This window comes from Halichoeres trimaculatus, unplaced genomic scaffold (assembly GCF_033239565.1).
Source record: "Halichoeres trimaculatus isolate MK-OKI-2021-1 unplaced genomic scaffold, fHalTri1.1 fHalTri1_scaffold_11, whole genome shotgun sequence".
Taxonomy (NCBI): Eukaryota; Metazoa; Chordata; class Actinopteri; order Labriformes; family Labridae; genus Halichoeres; species Halichoeres trimaculatus.
Genome location: NW_027437189.1, coordinates 20,905,686 through 20,923,720, shown reverse-complemented (window position 1 = coordinate 20,923,720; position 18,035 = coordinate 20,905,686). Strand labels below are relative to the sequence as shown.

General features: G+C 40.7%; 1 protein-coding gene and 1 long non-coding RNA gene across 3 annotated transcripts in view; both read right to left on the bottom strand.

Annotated features, from left to right (window-relative positions):
- Positions 1-1,819: 1,819 nt before the first annotated feature.
- On the bottom strand, positions 1,820-11,224 carry spsb1 (splA/ryanodine receptor domain and SOCS box containing 1). 2 transcript variants are annotated; one of them, XM_074682210.1, is made up of 3 exons: positions 11,027-11,224; positions 5,388-6,291; positions 1,820-3,422 (listed from the first exon to the last, which is right to left on the bottom strand). In XM_074682210.1, the coding sequence occupies exons 2-3, from the start codon at positions 6,079-6,081 to the stop codon at positions 3,295-3,297; spliced, it is 822 nt and encodes a 273-aa protein (XP_074538311.1). In that variant the 5' UTR covers positions 6,082-6,291; positions 11,027-11,224; the 3' UTR covers positions 1,820-3,294. The 2 variants fall into 2 exon arrangements, with proteins under 2 accessions (XP_074538311.1, XP_074538312.1); XM_074682211.1 differs by having other exon boundaries at positions 5,388-6,287.
- A 2,891-nt stretch (positions 11,225-14,115) lies between these two features.
- LOC141799961 (uncharacterized) overlaps positions 14,116-18,035 on the bottom strand; it is a 21,046-nt gene continuing 17,126 nt past the window's right edge. Inside the window, exon 6 of the long non-coding RNA XR_012599275.1 lies at positions 14,116-15,588. This is a non-coding gene — a long non-coding RNA (uncharacterized LOC141799961). The remainder of the gene's footprint in view (positions 15,589-18,035) is intronic.

Genomic DNA, 18,035 nt, shown 5'->3' with positions numbered 1-18,035 from the left:
ACCCCCTTTTCAGTGTGGGTCTCTACATTTGACCATTGTTTTTTTTTTGTTTAGTTTTTTGCACAGTGGACTAAATTTTGCTAATGAGATAGACCAGACAATCAAGCATAACTTAGTTATAATAGTTTTGGTAGAAAATATGAATTAATATGAACACCCTGAGGAGGGAAAATGGAGTTAAGCGGTGTGCATGGAGGAATTCATGTTTAGCCAGGGGTAAACTGAGCATTTTCACCTTTATTAGAAATTAGAGCAGGTCTAAGCATGTAGGTACATGGTGTACTTTACTCTGTTTTGTGTAATGTAATGTTGCGTTTTGAGATCCTGCAATGTCTTCACTGAAGCCGCATGATGTTCGGGAGTTAGGTTCTCAGATTTATTGTGTTGTTGAGTGTGAAGAAACAGACTTTAGAGTCCTGTGCCCGATTCATAGCCATAGAATGATTTCTTATTTGCAGCAATGTTTTTAAATTTCCAGTCCAGTTTCCTGCCCCAGACTTAAACCCACACCAAGAGAAACAGCAGTCAGATGTTATTTGACTGCATTTGCGAGGCACATTACAAAGAAACCTGAGATCTTGCGATAAATGTCAGAGCTCTTAAATCAAGGCACAGGGCCTTTGTGATTTTCTCTTTGCCTTCATTTTTTTTTTACAGTTGTGGCTTTGACCTCTTGTTTACATTGGCTTACTTTTAGCATCAAGTTCAGTTAGAGGGACTTTGTTTTCCGAGTGTCTTTTCTCAACACAACTAAGAGTTATGTAACACTCTTTTGTAACACTTTGGTTTTCTTGATGACAGGGAGAGTCACAGCATCACAACACAAACTTGCCTCGAGAAATTATCACAGGTGTTTTCAATAACAGCCTGATCAGACTCTTAATTAAACAGAGTGTGGCTGAGAACTCCCTGCATGTGTTACATAACATGACCCAGGATGTTCTCAAACAGGCCTTTTGCACAGCAGGCATGTTTGCTTTTCATGGTGTGAAAAACACACAAGTGTTTTAAATAGGATCAACAAGGGCTGAGCTATAAACAAGAGTCCCAGTTTCTCATCACTTTGTCAGCATACATAAAACAGCTGATGTAGCAAACTGGCACACAGCAGGTGCTCATATTCACCCATGTGGTTTCCTGTTCTATCAAACCTAAATCGAGCGCGAGATGTCATTGAAGCACTAACCACACAACATTTTCACAACCTGTGTTGGTCAGTGTAGTGTATCATTAGTGCACAGGAAACTCACATTTCACAAAGACCAAAGCAAACCTTTCAAAGCTTTAACTTAGTTCTAGGCTGGAGGCATCTCTGAATCTGGTTTGAACTGCCACAAGAGCATGATAAAATCTGTGCCTTCTATATGCATTGTCTGGAAAAGAAACAAAAGAATTGATAAAATGTATGTTTGGGTGACAGCAAAGCACTCCTTAAAAGTTCAGAGATGTCAGAAAAGTTTAATTTTCCATGTCATGGAATGATAACAGTGAACAAGGGGCTGTTGGGATAAGTTGGAGAGGTGTGCGCCTGTGAGAAGCTTCAGTTTGACAGGCAGATACCTACTACACAGACTGTTACTTTCCCTTACGCAAATGACACGGCCTGGACAGAGCAACAACAAGCTTGCAAATCCATTTAATTTGCAGCTTCTGTATCTTGACTTAAGTTAAAGATTGTCATGTGTGGTTTTAGTCGTGTTTGGTGTAAAATTTAATTCATGAAAGCTTAACAGCTGTTATGTTTCACCTAAAATTAAAGACAGACATTTTCCAATAACTGCAGTTTGACATTTTCACACAAGGACTTTGCAGTCATTAGTAAATACTTTGAAATAAACTTTAATAGATACAAACAAATCTACAACAAGGAGTACAAATAAAATGGAATATGCAAGCAAGGAAAAGAAAATTTGTGGCATAGTGAACTCTTATCAGCCTGCTGCTAAATAAGAACCACGTCTGCACATTTAAAAATACTAGTCAACAGGTCTATGATATGGCATTTGACAATATGTTGGCAATCTTGACTTCTTTCACTACATTTGTGCAGCACTTTGTGGATTGTCTTTTCATGTTGTGACTGTGTCTTAAAATGGAAGATTGCTGATTAAAAAACAAAATCATCCACCAACATAACCTGGACCTTTTAAACCCCCGCTACATGTCTCAAAACACAACACTACATCAATGGTTCTCAGCTATGCGCCAGCAAACCCAAGAACAGCATGCTTCCATTCAAAAACTGCCACATTTTCTGATAGTCCACTTGGTCAGTTTCAGGTTGAATTTGTGCAAACCAGTGAAATCATTCGGTGTAAAACTGGTTGAAGGATAGCGGAAAAACTGCACTCCTGGGCCCTGACAGCATGTGTTTGAAAACTACTGTACTACACAACAAAAAGCAGGAGTGACAGACATAAAAAAAACTTTGTGATTGTATTGAGAAAGATTTCCTGCAGATGCATGCTACAAATAATCACAGTGACATTATTCTTCTGTTAAAGTTTCTGCTGATGATGTTCCTGTCCCAAAGCCTTGACGGTAAGCAATGAGGCACACGTCCATATCACAGTGAAACCTGATAGTGCAGTGATTTGGAGGGGCTGCTCACCAGCATCCTCACAGTGCAATCATCTTCACTGCACCAGACTCACTGTGGAGTGGTCAGCATCTCATTGTTGTGTAGGTTGAATACCAATTTAATAACAATTATCAGTTAAAAAAAAACAGAATTCTTAAAAGAAACAAGAATTTAATTTCATGATTCTTGCTTCAGGATGGTCAGATCAACATGTGTATGTGCTGCCACCTTGTGGTCAGTTACTGGCAGTGGACTTTTGCACCAACATTAAATTTTCACAAATTAATTTTGGCACAACCAATAATAACAATAACAAGTATTCAGATTTAAAAAGACTACTTGATGGAAATTCATGATTTTAGAGTTTGGCTCTCACAGCAGAGATACCGACCACATGCATATGCCACATTTATTCACAAACTGGAAGAGTTACACCAACATGGTGACTGTCAGGGCATCGTCTGGATCAGCATGTGCATAGTGCTCAGTGATTCCTGATTTCACAAAGTTAGAGTGTACATTTTGCAAACAGTCATAAAAACAGGATAAGAAATGCTGACACAGAAGCATACTTGTTGAAGGCTGTGTCAGTCCTGGAGGCTCGAGCAATGTTGTCGAACGGGTTCAGCCCAAGGAGAATCCCAGAGAAACATGAGAAAGAGGAGGGTGTGCTGAGAGTGTGTGTGTGTCTGAGAGTGAGTCAGTCAGCGCCGTCATTGGTAGAGTAGATAGTTCTTGAGAGAGTCGGGCAGGGGCAGTCTATGGATTTCACTTAAACGGTCTCTTCCTAATGCCACCCTCACCGAGCGTCGACACAAGTCCATCAGAGAGAGCGGTTCAGCTGAGGGGAAACAAGAGAGGGAGAGGGGTGAGGAAGAGCAGCTTTAAAGCAACAGGTTGATGGTGTCATATCAAGGCTTGAATATGACCAGTGGTGTGAACAAAGTCAAATACAGTCTACAGAAGAAGGATTTTAGAGAGACCAAAAAGAAGTCCCTTATCAAGCCAACCAAATTAACCAAAGTACTAATGAACCACTTGAGAAATATGACCTCCATCCATTCATTTGATCTTTAAAACTCAGACAGGAGCATTACATGATTTAACCAGGGCTGCTCAAAGCATTTAGGTCAACCAGCAGAACTCTTCACAGAGGGATATCAGTCCTCTATGGACACAAAGGACCATCGTCCACCACAAAAGTGGGTTTAACACATTTAGGTGAGTCAGTGATGATCCCTCTGTTCTGAGCGTGAACTGGTAGAAACTCCGAACAAGCAATTAAAGGTTTCCTACAAAGTGCTTGATCTTAAATGTGTAAAAACTGATTCATTGACAGGTTGTAGTCATAGACTGTATAAAACATGGACGTAGTCTTGTCGACGTCACCTGTCTGTTTCTGAAACGGAAAATGAAGCACATCGGCTATAGCGGCCATATTGGTAGTGGCAAGGGTTTGGCCTACAGCCATAGGGCGCCTGTCAGTCACGCGACCCTCAGCTGTGCCTCTTATTGGGGGAGCTCGCGATCTTACAAAAAAATTCAGCCCCGTACAGTGGGTGCCGGTAGTACATTTAGCAACTCGGACAGGAGACGTTTTTTGAACCAGGCTGTAAATAGGGTAATTTCTGCTTTGAAATGGCTTGTTTTGGCTTGGTGTGTATGTGACTTCTGTAGCTGTAGTATAGCTATATATGTTACAGATGTATAGGTTTGTCAACATCAATATCATGCGATATAACAGGAAAAAAAAACTAATGTGGTACAAGAAAACCCCCAAAACACAGAAAAATTGCCAAAATGTGGTTTTTGAAAAACGTAATAACGAACTACAAATGGATTTTCTGGAGCCTTCTAATATATCAATATTCAGCTCTATGGGGATTTACCATCAGCGCCTTTTTAGGTGTAAAAACAGAACAAGAACAGAAGGGAAGAGTGTTGTTTCTGGCAGCCAGTCTCTGCTGCATACTGGTAACTGGACACTCACAAATACAAGACTATGTACTGTGAGTAGAAAAGCCTCCAATAACAGTGGAATCCAACATTAAGAGGAAAATAACGATCAAAGTGAAGTATATCAATGCATCCACAGTGCTCATCTTCCACAGGCCTAAACGAGGTTGAGGAATCTGAGTTGTGCATAAATCTAATGAGCACAGAGCACATGGGACATGCAGTCAGCACAGCATGTTTGGATAAGCACCTTTGTCTCCTCATGATCCTTTGGCCATGGAATAATTCAAATTAATCCAATTACAGCAAATTTATGTTTGTCAAGGGGAAAACCAAGCAATCTGTTGTTTGTACATCAGCATTATAGACATTCAATGTTTCAAAGTAGATATACATAACCATCTATGACAGGAGAAACGCATGCAAGTGAAAACTGAGTAAGATGAATTCATCACAGCTCAGAGCAGGTTTTCTTCCGTACCAAGATCTGGATATTGAGAGCTCATTTTAGTGATTCAGGAGTACAGTTAAACATTAGTTTAAATGTTAGGTGGACTGCTAAGACAAAAATTCAAATGTCATGCTATCACTTGTACTGTGTTTTACATAATAGCCAGAGAGGCTGACACACTGCTGTGAGTCACAGCTCAAACACCGTCTGCAACAAGCAGCCCTGCACACACAGTCTGACAAACCCTGAGCTGTCACACCTTGGTTTATGACGTAGATAAATGCTGTCGCCAGTTTTTTTTAAGAGTGATGCCGAAGAGTTCTTGGAGAGTTTAACACCCTGTATAGAAAAGAGGAAAAAGTAGGAAGAAATGTTTGGAAACAAAAAGTTTTCACTTACGATCAAGTCCATTTATGTACCGGATTCGAATCTCACAGTGTCCCCACACAGCGCTCACCACAGGATACAGCTTTCGGCCTTTAAGTCCTCTGAATGCCACCCCTAGATAATGTCCATCCACTATGTAACCCAGAGTCCCCTCATCCATGTCCAGGACCACCAAGAGGGAGTCTGGAATGATGAAGGTGTCGTCTGGCTCGAGGAAGGCCGGGTAGCTTTTTCCTGGATGATTCTTGCCGTCGTGGTAGAGTTTACTCCTGCAAAGGTCCCAGCCCCAGGACTCGGCATTGCTTCCCACCAAAGCTGTGTATCCCACAGAATGTAGCGGGGCGTCACTTGTAGCCACTCCCACCACAGCGTGTGTGCCCCTCTGACGCATCGCCCAGCTGATCTCCCACACATGCAGTCCCCTCGTATAGCCAACACGGCCCCTGATTGCGTCCGTGCTCTGTGCCACAGGGTGCCTGTGAAACACCAGCTTGTTGTCGTCTTTTACAAAGATGTTTAGCGAGCGGTCGTCGTTGTTCCATGAGTGCTGGACCTGTATGTCCACGTTTGCAGGTGGCATGTCCAGCAGCAGGTCCAGTCGAGACGGCTTGGTGTGACTCAGGGCCTGTAGCTCCAGCTTCAGGGGGCTGAACGCCGGATCCCGCATATCAATGGTTTTAATGCCACCTGGGACCTTTTGCCCCATGCTCTGGGTGGTTCTAACTTGCTCCTTCTTCCTCCACCTCCTCCTCCTCCTCCTACGTCTTCTATTCCTCCCCCCTCCTCAGAGACTAATGGGGGGAGTAATCAGCCTGAGACCCTCTCCTCCACTGTGCTCCTGTAGTCTAGAAAGCAGATTTGTGCTCCAGTGTAGACCCCGACAGCCAAGCTTGGAACAGGTGTTGTCGAAGGCTACCTGAGGAAATCAGAGGAAATAAAGGATAACAAGAGAACAAGGTAACTTCATGAGCCATTTTTTGTTTTTGAACAGGAACATTTTGTATCAGACACAATAATCAGTCACAAGCTGAGCAGAAGACACAGTGTCCTTCTGCTTACCTCATGCCCTCTAAAGGGGACAAAATAGCACATTTGCTGTAATTGTCCAATAAGTTCTGCTCCTTTTGGAACTGTATTTAATGGAAAATTCACTTATCTTGATCCATTAGGTAATCTGTTGACAACAAATGTGGCTAGGGGCTGTACTCCCTCAAAAGTGGCTTTGTACCCATGTGATGCTCAGCATATGAAACATAAAGACGGCAGGGTCTCATGACCTGAGAAATCTAAGATGTAAACCTAAACAACATGGATAACATTATCATTACACACCAGCAGAGACGCATATGTCTACCGACTGTGGCCTTGTATCCCAGAGCCTCAGAAAAGATAGTTAAAACTGCACTATCACTGACGGATTTGCCCACAATCAACTGAAAATTTAGGTCAAGTCAGGAGCGGTTTCCCTCCCACACCAGCTCACTATAATGTCAAACCAACCAGGAAAGACAAGACCAACAAGTTTCTGCCACACAGAAATAATCCACGCAAGACTGAACAGGCCATACATAATGGATCGGCCTATTTACAGAAAACAGTGTAGTCAATATATTGTACGTGTAAGATCACGACACTACAGCTCGGCAACTCATGACTGACAGTGTTTATGTTTCTCACACATGGCTACGAGATTCCTCTACGCTGTTGAATACCTGGTAGTTAATGTTTATGTATCTTGTTGTTCTATAATTGAAGGTGATGATGCATGTTAGTGAGCAAGACTTGTTCATGGAAAATACTTTTGTGGTATGTTTTTGTGACGAGTATTATGTTGCTCATCTTATTTTCCGGTCCTAAAAGTAGTGCAGCACTAAATTGTGTTTACCCTCAAAGAGGTTTTATCAAATTAGTGCAGCCTTCTGGAATATTTATCAAAATCAGCGACACATGCCAGGAAGTGCCTGCTCCAATCTACAAAGACAGGGAGAAGATATTTTGACATAATTTTGCTAAATTGTGCTATAGTTTACTGGATTATAATTTGATTTATTCTGTTTTGGACAGTTACAGGTCAACTGTACCAGGGTTCCTACAGCTCAAGGCAAGTTAAATTTAAGACTTATTAAGACTTTTTTAATGACGTTGGAAATCAAATTTAAAAACAAGTTGACAACGAACCACAATTGAAACAAACAAAACTAACAAACAAAAACACCACATGAATTACCTGGGTTGGAGGCCATTTTAACCCAATGTTTATTTTACATACAATATCACTTTTTACCTTTTTTTCTAACCCCATTTTTACAACTTTATGCCTATTTTGCCCCCGTTCATCTCTTTTGGCCACTGTCACAACCATTTTATGAATTTCTACATGGTTTTTGAAATTTAATTTCAAATTAAATTCTCAATTTTGTTGCCATAATCAAGTTTCCTAAGCCACTTTTGGATTTTTTTTGCCAATTTTTCCTCATTTTTTTCTCTCTCTCCAGGCACCCTATGTAGAACCAAGACATGCGTCTGTTTTAAAAGCTTCTGGTGAAACCAGATCACCGTTTTGTTAGTTCCGCTATTGTGATTACGCGATGTTGCCACGAGAGTAAATCAGGAAATTATTTAGAAAAATAGATAAACGCTACCTAATATTTTTTTAACTTCAAACCAACATAAATCTTACCAATGTGTTCAAATTTTTAAGACTTTTGAAATTTGGATTTAAGACTTTTTAATGCCAATTCAGGCCTTATTTTTAGAATTATGAATTCAATGCCTTTTAAGACTTTTCAAGGATCTGCGGGAACCCTGTGTACACACTTGTGATATAAACTAAAAAAACAAAGCCAAGAGATTTGACTGTTTTCATCCTTATTTGCTGGGACAAATTCAGTTTTTGTGATTATAATGTCATGGAGGAGCTGTTACACAGAGATCATATCAATAAAATATGTGTTATGATCAATTCTAATTTTTGTGATGTTGTCGAAAACAAAAAAAGGAGATCTACAAAAGACCATAAACATGGCCGTGTTGCACTGTGCACCCAGCATCTGAACAAACTCTGGAGCCATTACGTACTCCATGAAGCTTGACTGAAGATCAACATGCTAACTTGATCCTAGAACTCTCACCACGAGTTCCCATCAATGTTTACCCAAAATGATTAGTTAACACCCATGTTTTTATGTGCTCCATTCGCTCAGTGACTCATTTAAAACTCAGAAGCACAAACAAGATGAAAAGACGTCCAAACTTTATTTGATTAGTCGTCCTCAAGTTAGCGCATTATTTGCTGCCAAGTTTTCATCAGTCAATCCAGAAAATGTGATGACACAACATTGCCAGTTTCAAGCACTTGAAACAGCGTTGTCAAGAAGTTTTTGACAGCCCTCAGGGAAAACAAAACCAGTGAGGTGATGAAAATACAGGTGGAAGAACTCCTGAAAGAGGATAAAGTACAATTTCCAGTCGACTGGTTAGATGGTACAATGACTCATCTTGTAGCTCTGGTGTCTAGAGGCTGATGAATTTAAAAGGAGAGTGAAGCAGGGGGAAAAAAAAGTGCATCGCAGGCCGTCCAGAGCTGACACATCACTCAGCTGCTTTTCCCACAACCTCCAAAAATAGGGGAAAGAAAAAGAGGGGAAACACTCCAGCCATTTCTTAATATACATCTGGCTAGTCAGAGGGCAACAGGAAAGCAGTAATAAAACGTCTGGCTTAAAGAAATGAAAACCGTTCTGTGGAGTACGAGGGAGACTCTGCTTGACCACAGCTCCTTTGAGGCAGAAACTGTTTCAGAAATGAAGAAACTTGACAACAGCAGCTCAGTGAATCCCTGCTGAGCTTTACCTCACTTACTCCTAAACAATAGACCACAGCTGTGGCGGGGTGTTTTGATGTGACTACAGACTGTTACAGTGGTTTCAGCTAGATTTAACTTTCTTTACTTGATTTCAAACAAAGGTCAGACTCTTCTATCATCACATCCATACACTGGTTGATACCCCACTGTGTCTGAAGCCAAGATCAATACCTAGCAGACTTGACTTTCTGAGGTATGCAGGTGTGACTGACTATTGCCTCTCAGTGGTCTTGGTACTTCTGTCCAGGCTTCAGCCAGGCTGAAGAGGGCATTGTGTAATGTGGAAAACTGTGCTGCTGGGAAGGCCACTCTAATTGAATTGTAGACAAGAGTTCATTGAGAAGTGCTTTGGCTCTTCTTCTAATGCAAGTAAACAACCATTTAAATGGGTCATGTCTCTTCAGTGATTCGAAAACAGGAGGGAAGAAAAAGCAAGCAGCGGGTGGCCAGCATCTGAATGTAAACAATCTCTTTTTCAATGCCTGTCCAGCATTCAGAGAAAGTGAAACATGTTAATTTGCACAGTGTGGGAGCCAGGAGTTTACCATTCCCTCTGGTTGTGGCAAAGGGCCACCTTACAACGCACACAACAAGTAAATCAAAACTAACAGAACAATGAAAGGTCTTCCCACATTCACCTTGGCCTTCAAAACAAACATGCCCCATTAGTAGTAGAAAAGGCGGCTTGAGGGGGGATATATTTGGGCTGGGATCCTGGCCTGGACTGGTTTGGGGTTCCTGGGCCCCTGGGTTGGTTTGGAGCTTATTAAAATGCAAGAAGAAGGGCTCCCTGGATTTGCTGAGCCAATGAAACACTTGTTTGTGTTGTAAGGCCCAATTTAAGATTGGGCCCACCTGAGCCCAAAGCTTAGTCTGTTTATTGACCTTTCTAGTTATGTTTACCATAGACAAAGTTACCCCTTGTAGGACAACAAAACTCCAATGTGTCAGGATAATACAAAACCTAAGAGCATTTGAACTTGTGCTGTCCACTCAGTTCCACTGACAAGTGTCACACGACGCTATGACACACTCAAAATATTTTGTCACTTCGTTTTTACATAGATTTGATGAACAACACATTCAAAGCACATCTCTGTCTATGCAAGTATATCCATGGAGATGGATAATCAAACAATGAAACTTCCCTGTAAGAGGAAAGCAACTAAAGTAGTAGAACATAAAGCTACCAGCATCAAATTTGGTGATAATAAATTTAAAAAAGTCATTAAACAAGTCACCCAAGTAAAAATTAAAGTATCAATTCTATCAAAACGCCTATTGAGTCAATTGGTAAGCTAACAAATGAGTGTATGAAGGCCTTGTGAATTGTTAACCCATAATAGCTTGTCATGCTAGCAGATCTTCAAACAAGCCCTCGCGGACAAAGCCCCTAACCCCACAGACTTCCACGCAAGATCTCAGACATAAACAGGGGGTGGATCGAGCGTTACTAACCTGTGCTTAGTGATAGTGTTTCTGTTCACCTGAAGCTCGGTCTCGTCCCAATGATCGTTACACAACAAGCAGCGCAAACCGTGTTAGCATTAACAGCATCATAACATGGCTAATGACAATGAACGGATGAGGGCAAAGCACCAAACATCTCATTATCCCACCCGAGCTGAACGTTTGTACAGTGGTGACCCACTGGAGATGCTGTTTACGCTATCAATTACATAAATGAGATGTAAGGATGAACACAGAAACCGAAACAAGCGCTTCGGCAGCCACCATATGAGCCGAAAACAGGGGGAGAAGGGGTGAAGAGAAACAGCAAACAGACCTGTTTCGATTGAAAGGAAGGGAAACAGAGGCGGCTTCGGTCTTCAGCTACTCCATCGTAGTTTTCCGTTTCCTTGTCGTCTTACCATTTACCATTTCAGGCTGGTCATGAATTAGGTGAAATGATGGCTGCTCTCTAACATCTCTCGCATCACGTGGTCAAATGCTCCCAGCTGCTATGCAAGATTAGGACCTCCCAACTGACGCGCTGCATGAAGTAAGCGTCAAATTGGTGTTGCGGTGGCTGCGGATAGCACATGCTATATCCACGTTACCTTATATACAACGGAAATGTTACTGTAACATGTTATGATTCTCTTTTTAAAAAAGTAGGTTTCTTGAAAAAATCAATATAAAATGGAATATAACTAAATAAATTAGTTTTGTTTTGCAATGTATAAATTCCCATATGTTACATTTCATACATCTGATTTAAAATGCAGTAACACTTTGATTTTGCAATCTTCTGTCCTGTAAGTTTAACCGTTGAAATGGACTGGTTACCATAAGCCATTTTGCAACATAAGATGTGATGTATTTTACACTGAAAATTGTCGGTTGTTAGAAATAAGTATAAATCATAGACTACAGCTGAATACAGAACCAACTTCAGTCCGGATCGTCGCCAACACTCGTCTCTTTAACTGAGCAATCCAGACTGCAGACTGACCCTGGCTCATATGGTGATATGAGAAAATAAGATAAAACATCAAGTCACTTATTCCCTTATATGTCACGCTCACAGAAATACATTAAACAAGACACTAAATTAATGGACAGTAATAGATAAACTGTTGCTAAAACTAGTTTAAGATAATCAAGTATTTTTAATATTTGTGAAAGCCTACTTTTTAGTGTATTCACATCTGCCATCAGTGTTACATGCCTTTGACAGCTTAAACAGTAGGCTATATGATGTGTGCTTGTGTGTCCTTAAATGTATTCAAGGACAAAAACATCCTATTGCAGAAGAGGGCATGCATGTGATGTGTGTTAGTGAGAGGGACCATAATTGATCATTCACACTCCAATCTGTCAAGTACAGGCACACACTCACAGCAAAACATCCATATGATCGAGTTCAGCTGGTGCAATACATAGCAGCATCAGTAAGCCATGATCAGGCACACGCAGAAACACTGGGGCCTCTTTTTTTTATAGTTTGACCTTCAGGCCCTTCAGCCCCTACTGACATGGGTTAAAAAAAAAAACAGAGGATGACAGTAAGACATGAAGATTTCAAACACATCAGTCAGTGCTGCTTAGTATGTCACAGTCTTGTACACTGACTCCAGGTGGAATTTCAAGAATGGTGATGGATGGGGAGTTTGGATCAAAATGTCTACTGCTTCTTCACAGGACCTCCATGTGTTCCTGCAGCTCATGTCTGATCATTTAAGCAGCTACAGCTGGAGAGCATTTCAACACCTAGGATCACTTATAAAAAAATAAAAAGGCACACTAATTTCTTTCATAAGTAGCCCCAGAGGATGATCATTTATAATTAGCATTTAGTTCTATTTTTTTTGCCCACAGAAAACTATGAAAGACTGCCCAGAATTTCTCTGAGTCTGCAGGCCTGAGTGCATGCTGCTCCAAATGTCACCCCAGTGTTGCAGGGAAACACCAGGACTCTGCTGCCATCTAGTGGTTTTATCTAGAGTGCAACATTTCTGCTTTGAGGTTCAGAGCATCTCATTAGGTTAATAACCCTGTATCCATAAAGCTCTGCTTCACTTAGTAATCACTTATTCAGGAAACATTTAATTCCTTGTCAAGTTAGATAAATCAAGTAAGCTATGATGGGTAGTAAATGGGCCTTTTCCTGGAATGGTGCAAAAAGGTGCAAAGCTGAGTGTGTGGGTCAAAATCCTGCTGTACTTGAGCACCATGTGCTTTCCCACCTTATTTCTCAGGGACAAAGACTCAAATTAATCAGACATTTAAAATGACCTTATTCGTCCATCACATGAGGCGTCTGAAGGTAAAAAGGCTCGTTTTACATCCTCTGTAGAGAACATAGCTTTGTGACTTGAATTACCTTCCCCTCAGCTCGTCTTGCAGTGAAAATCCCATTTTCCCATACGGTGATGGTGCAATGTGCTGAGCTCGGTGATATCTCAGGGCCCCTCCACAGTGGAGGAGGGGAGTGCAGACATGCTTACTGCCTCCCTTTTAGAAACCATCATTTCAGCAGGATCAATAGTACGTCCCACTCCACGGCTGGCAGAGTGCACTGCCTTTATGGGGGGGGCAGGAGGTGGGAGCGAGTGGGATGTGGGTAGTGAGGGAATGTGTGGACAGCTGCACCGAGGCAAGTCTGAGCAGCACACGCAGCCAAGGTGAATGATCGCATGCTGCGTCAGACACTCAGCTCCTCGCTCGCTCTGGGATGCAGTTTCTGAGGAGGACCAGTGGGTGGATGCTGTCCTCAAGTGGTGGTTGCAGTTGCAGGCAACAGAGTGATGAGTAGCTCAGCGGTCAGGTACTTCATGTTCTGAGTTTTTCTGCTCCTCAGCTGACTCACAAATCTTCCCTCAGATGAGTAAAGATTTGCAGCTGATGCAGCCTGCATAAAACTGTCCTGCTGTCTTTTTTTATAATCGTCCCACTCTCGGACTGTATTGGAGGGTGAGCACTTAAATAGATTCATGGTGTAGGTGAGGAGACATCTCATGTTTCAGTGAACGGCTGGGTGCAATATAAGACTTGCATAGTCTGGCTTTGTGAAGCAGAAATGTTTGAATGGAGGACAAATCATCTTTACCAGCTATTACAGAAGTTTGAATGGACAGCAAGGCTAAGAAAATCCCCACTTTGTACTGACCTTTGATGAGTCCTTTGAGTTTCCAGACCAAGTTTTTCCAAACATTATTTAAAGACACAGAGAGGGAGGGAGAGTCTCATTTGACTCACGTTTTCATGTAAAATTAACATTTTAAACTTCTCGGTGTCTCCTGAACGGAATCAACTTTGATACAAAATTCATATTTTTATTTTTTGCAGATTTAATAACACTGAATGTACAAGATCCCCTGAAATTACCATTACTTGTATCATCATAATCATAAGGTTTTATATTTTATACTGATAGTCTGAAAAGCCAATTACAATTACATACATACAGATAAAGCAGAAAATATCCTACATGCACACTATGGAAGCAGAAAATGTTTAGTTTTATCCTCTTAAATGTTGCTTTAGCGATCCTTCATCATAAGACATAAGTAACTGTTTAAGCCCTATTTACAAGTTAACGCACCTACATAGATGATCACTCAAATTGATTCTTTAAATATTTAACTCAAAGCACGGCTAATTGAGATTAATATTTGAGGATTTTGAGTATTAATAAGTGCATCCTGAATTTAAATTTATAAATAGAAACGAATATGAGTGTTAATGGACTCACTCTTTCGGCGTGTTTTTAAACACACACGTTGGCCGATGTGTATTTCGCATGATTTGTTCTTGTGTGACTTTGAAAGGAGCTCTTGCTGGTTTAGAGAAAAGAAAAGGGCATCAGTGGAGAGAGGTGCACCACTGCGGGACAGGGGGGGATGTGGATGGGACAGGATGTGTGGTGCAGTACGAGTATCCCCTCCGCTCAGATCCTGCTCATTTGTCAAGTTTGCCTGCAGACTTGAATGGTGCATTGCTGCTAAAATACAGAGAGGCAATCAGCAGTGGAACAGCACACCTCCAGGGAGGGGTCCCAGGTGGAGGAGAGCCTCCTTTGGTGATCTGCAGATTAAGGAGTCTTTTTGTTCAGGAAAAGCAGTGCAGTACACACACCACGGTGTAAAACCAAAGACCATAATTTGTATTGATCTTCAAGTATAGCTCCAAACAGAGGGATATTTCTTTACCTTTTATAAAGAAGTTAAAAAAGAGCAGCCTGTCTGGCATATCCATCAAAGCCACCCTACGGCCACAGAAATTGTTATTTTGAGTGTGTTCCACTTGCAGTTTGCTGTCAGTGACAGACTAAGCTGTCTAAAGCGCAGCATCCCCTGAGCTCTGTAGGGAAACAGGAATCATTGAACAGAGAGTGTGAGTGTTACATTTTTCTCTTTTACCATAAAACATTGTGTTTTTCCTGTGAGGAGTCAATCACCCAGCAGACTTCACTGTCATTAATTTGGCAGCTTACACCTTTTCCCTGCATATCAGCAGCACTGAGATGTTCTCCATACCAGGACAAGCAGAAAAGCCGAGCGAGGTCACAGCGTTAATTGTGGCCTGGTTATGCTGGTAGACGTGGCAGTAGACTGGCAGGCCCGCAGAGCTCATCCTGCGGATCTGAGCCACAGACAGAGCCAGGAGGTGACCGGCCCGTCTGTACTCTGGTAGGGTGTAAGCCATCCTGAGCTCACACAGCTCATCACACAGCATCCAGGATACAACCAGCCATTCTCATCCCTCACACAGTGGTTTGGCAGATGGCGGATGCAGGTTCTCACGTGGTTTGAACTCTGTTGGCTGCCTCCATAAGGCAAGTGTGCATCCACCAGCTCAGCGTGGGACTCGTCCAGAATGGAAACAGGCAGTGGCAACACTTTCCTGAAGCACAGAGAAAATGTGAACAAAAATAATGAGATTTATCAATGACCCAAAAATCTATTTTATATTTCTAATATAAGTCAGTCATTGAAAACGCAACTGAGTCAGCATAAAAAGGAAATGTAGCAGAAACTCCGCCCTGCCAGTCCATGCTATCTGCATTGTGGTGGATGAAGGTGATTTAACCCCCGTATTCAGTGACATGCAAACCTCTGAGAGAGGCCAGCTCTTTGATGAGGGGACAATGTGGGCTTGGTATACCTTCACCAAACAGAGTGGCAAAGTGACTCTTAATTTTAATCCACACATTTTGGAGAAAAACTTAAGATCACTTTTAATTTTTATTACAAATTGAGAAAGTAGTCCACATTTTAATATGTGTGGACAGTATTTATAATAATAGGTATGACTTTGTCTGGTCAGAGACTGGTCAGGTTTGTGTGTGTGTGTGTGTGTGTGTGTTTTCTTTTTTTTGTCTGGAGGTTTGCTAACTATTAACATGGAGCCGTTGGTGTTTTTTTATTTTTTTTTTTATTTTTTTTTTACATAAAAGTATTTAATGAGTTAAATAAATAAATTATCCACACAACCACTTTTGTGCATTTTCAGCATGATTGACCTCATTGCTCAGAAATTTATCCTGTATCATAAAAATATATTTGTGACTAACACTGTTGTATTGTGTGACCTGTCCATTCATTACAGTGAACAAGGCCTAAGTAGTTTGTTAGCTTGACCACCTAAACACAGCCCTGCTCATCAAACTTGCCAAAAGAATGTGTGTAAATCATCCTGTGGCTGGAAATAGATCCAGGCAAACGCAACATTTCCTCTTGTTTGAGTCATATTTTGGGAAAATTTAAAGTCTGAGCCATGACTTTTTAAAATTATAAGAAAGTCTGTCTTTGTGACCCATGTGAAAGATTAATACCATCACTGGTCACTTTAGGGCTTTGGGCTCAGAGCTGCAGATGACAGTGCACTGAGAAACAGACTCTGATACTTTTCCTCCTCCTTCCATTAGGAGCTGGAGCCAAAGTGTGTATCATCATGCTAGTCTTGATTATCCTTTGTTTAAGCTTCACTTGTTTCATGGCTTTGCCATCACTTTCATCTGGGTGCGGTTTTACATTAAACAGCTGTTGGTTGTGCTGCAAATGAAGGCATAGCAGGTGAACTGGGATCTGCTTTCCCCCAAAAAACTTTCACTTTTTGCTTCGTTTTGATTGTTTGTGAATCTTTACTTGAATCACTGTAAAAACTCATGTAGCACTGATTATTGATAATTTGGTTAAAACAGGATTTATTTTTGATTTTTTCTTTAAAAGTTAATGAATCTAAATTGTGTGTATATGAAGCAAAGTCTCTGCCATCAAAAAATGTTTTGTTGCAACCTCCTGATTCTGTAATTTTGTCACAATGTCTTTTTTTTCCAACATCAACAGACACAATAAAAAGCTAATCATTTCTGTTTTTTATTATATTGGAATTGTGTTATTAAATTGTCAAATGTTAAATGTTAACTTTTGTTAATCTTTTATAAAGTTTCATATGATCTCTTTTAGAAAAAAATCATACTGGCAACCTTTATCATTTACATTAAATATTCAAAATAAAAATTTTAGACTTAAGAAACATACATGAAAAGATTAACTGTTGTCTGGGGGCAATATATTTTTGGGCCCTGGGTTTTCATTTGATCATATAATAGATATGAATAGATCATATAATTTAATTCACTTTGACTCAAATTTACACTTTTCTTAGTGGGACACGTTTTTGCCAAAGTGTCAAGAATCAGTAGTAGACTTTGATTTTTTCTTAAAAGTATCATGGTTCATGATCTTCTGATCTGTTTACAATATCTAAAATATAGAACAACTCAAGCTTTGTCCTAATGTTCTTATCTTAGCTCACAATAAAACATAAGGGTGTAATCTTTTTAGAAAAATAAGAAGGAACAAGATTCATAGACTCAAAAACAGCGTTGTTGATGGACTCTTTCTGTCCCATGCACTAATCTTCACTTAGCTAAAGGAAAATGTGCATACAAGTCTTTATTTAAATACTAATACTGTGTCGTGTTCAGGGTACGAAACCAAATAAGAAAGACTGCTATTGCTCGCATTACTGGTAAAGATGGGGTATTACGCTTTTCTATATTAAAACACGACCATTTAGAAAAAACAATGCTGGGCGTTTATACTCAGCATGAACAGATTTTTAAACCACTAAATGTTCATACGTTGTAGAAATCCCTGAATCTGTCTGTAGTCTGCTTAAAGCACTCTGTTCTAAAAAGAGCACGATTTCTTCATGAGACTTGCTGAAATGATGAAGTCATGGCATAAATGGATCTCTTAAATGGTTCATAACAAACACCAAAGTATGGCCTCTAGAGGGCTGGCCAATCAGAGGGAAGGGGGTTTGTGGAGTGGAGAGCCTTA